This window comes from Sminthopsis crassicaudata, chromosome 1 (assembly GCF_048593235.1).
Source record: "Sminthopsis crassicaudata isolate SCR6 chromosome 1, ASM4859323v1, whole genome shotgun sequence".
In the NCBI taxonomy this organism is placed as follows: Eukaryota; Metazoa; Chordata; class Mammalia; order Dasyuromorphia; family Dasyuridae; genus Sminthopsis; species Sminthopsis crassicaudata.
Genome location: NC_133617.1, coordinates 4,945,568 through 4,946,890, shown reverse-complemented (window position 1 = coordinate 4,946,890; position 1,323 = coordinate 4,945,568). Strand labels below are relative to the sequence as shown.

The following is a 1,323-nucleotide window of genomic DNA, read 5'->3' as shown; positions in this document are numbered from 1 at the left end:
CCCCGAGGATTTTTTTATGCTTTACAAAATCTCATTTGCAGGGAAACTAGATTCTTGACTTAGTTTTTAAAGCTAATTCAAAATCTTCCTTTGTAAGTGTCCAGGTATCTGGCGAATTTCTTCTTCTAAACCAACTTCCATCTATTTTCACATTCGTTACAGAAAACATATGTTGTCATAGGTTCATAAGGACTTAGGGTGTGAAACTGGGTCTAGGTACCGTTCTTCTTGTTACATTTGCCACATGGAAATAGGTCCGTTTGGGTCCCACCCGTCCGGGCCATTTGATGTGTTCTAATAGCTTCTTTGGTCAGGTTTCTGCGTATCTCTTTAAGTTCCTCACTAGCCATTTCGACTGCAGTCATTCTAGCAAAGGAATCTGGAGGTATGTTCCCACACAGTACGTTTTTCCTTAAGTTTGGCTTCTTTGCGTCCTTGAGATTTGCTGTTCTCCTTCGTAGCCTGTTTTGATACTTCATGTCCCTGTTCCGTAACTCCTGATATACAGCTTCCTCAATCTGAGCGCCCAGTTCTTCAACATCGGCGCCAATAGCGAAGTAGTCACCTCCAGTTCTGAGGGCTGCAGCAAGCAACTCTCGGCACTTGATTGGAACCGAATCTGAAGTGCTTGGTGCCCGGGGGAAAGCTTTAATGAAGGAATCAGAAGCCTTTGTCTCTTCCTTTGCTTTGCTCCTGCAGCTCCTTTCTCGTTTTGCCTCAGGCCTGCATTGGGAAGAGTGAGCAGGTCCCTTTTTTGCTTGCTTCAGTCTTGGAGGGCCCAGAGACAGACTTCTTCCAGCGTGTGACGAGAGACTTGGCTAATGATGTGACTTCTTCATCTGTGCTCTGCTTGCGCACAGTATTTACCGATATTCCAATTTTTGTGGACCTCAATAATTCCAGAGTCATGGGAACGTCTTGAAGTTCCTTTAGTAAATCCAGTGCCCCGGCCGCGTTCTTGTTTTGCACCATCTTATCTATCTTCTTGGCTATGGGAAGGATCTCCACCTCCATGGCTCGGGTGCTTTTCCAACCCCACTCTCGCCCACACCTCGAGGGGATGGGACACGGGACAAGCGGGAGCAAGAGGGTGATGTCAGAAGAGAAAGCGTGGGAGAGGTGCAGCAGTCAAGAAGAGAAACCCACCGAGAACCAAGGCCCAGGGCCCTCTCAGCCACAAATAAAGACCGGGCTTGGGGACTGCTCCTCTCAGGCGCGGGGGACTGCTCCTCCCAAGCAAAGACAGCGGATGGAGTGGGCTGGACTTTGGAGAAGTATACTTGAAGGTACTGTCTTCTTGCTTCCTTTCCTGGAAAGGGACTG

The 1,323-nt window shown here is 48.2% G+C and overlaps 1 protein-coding gene across 1 annotated transcript; it reads right to left on the bottom strand.

The window, feature by feature from the left end:
* Positions 1–212: 212 nt before the first annotated feature.
* Positions 213–972, bottom strand: LOC141551631 (transcription elongation factor A protein 1-like). Its single transcript, XM_074283447.1, has 2 exons — positions 728–972; positions 213–693 (listed from the first exon to the last, which is right to left on the bottom strand). The coding sequence occupies exons 1-2, from the start codon at positions 970–972 to the stop codon at positions 213–215; spliced, it is 726 nt and encodes a 241-aa protein (XP_074139548.1).
* Positions 973–1,323: the final 351 nt, after the last annotated feature.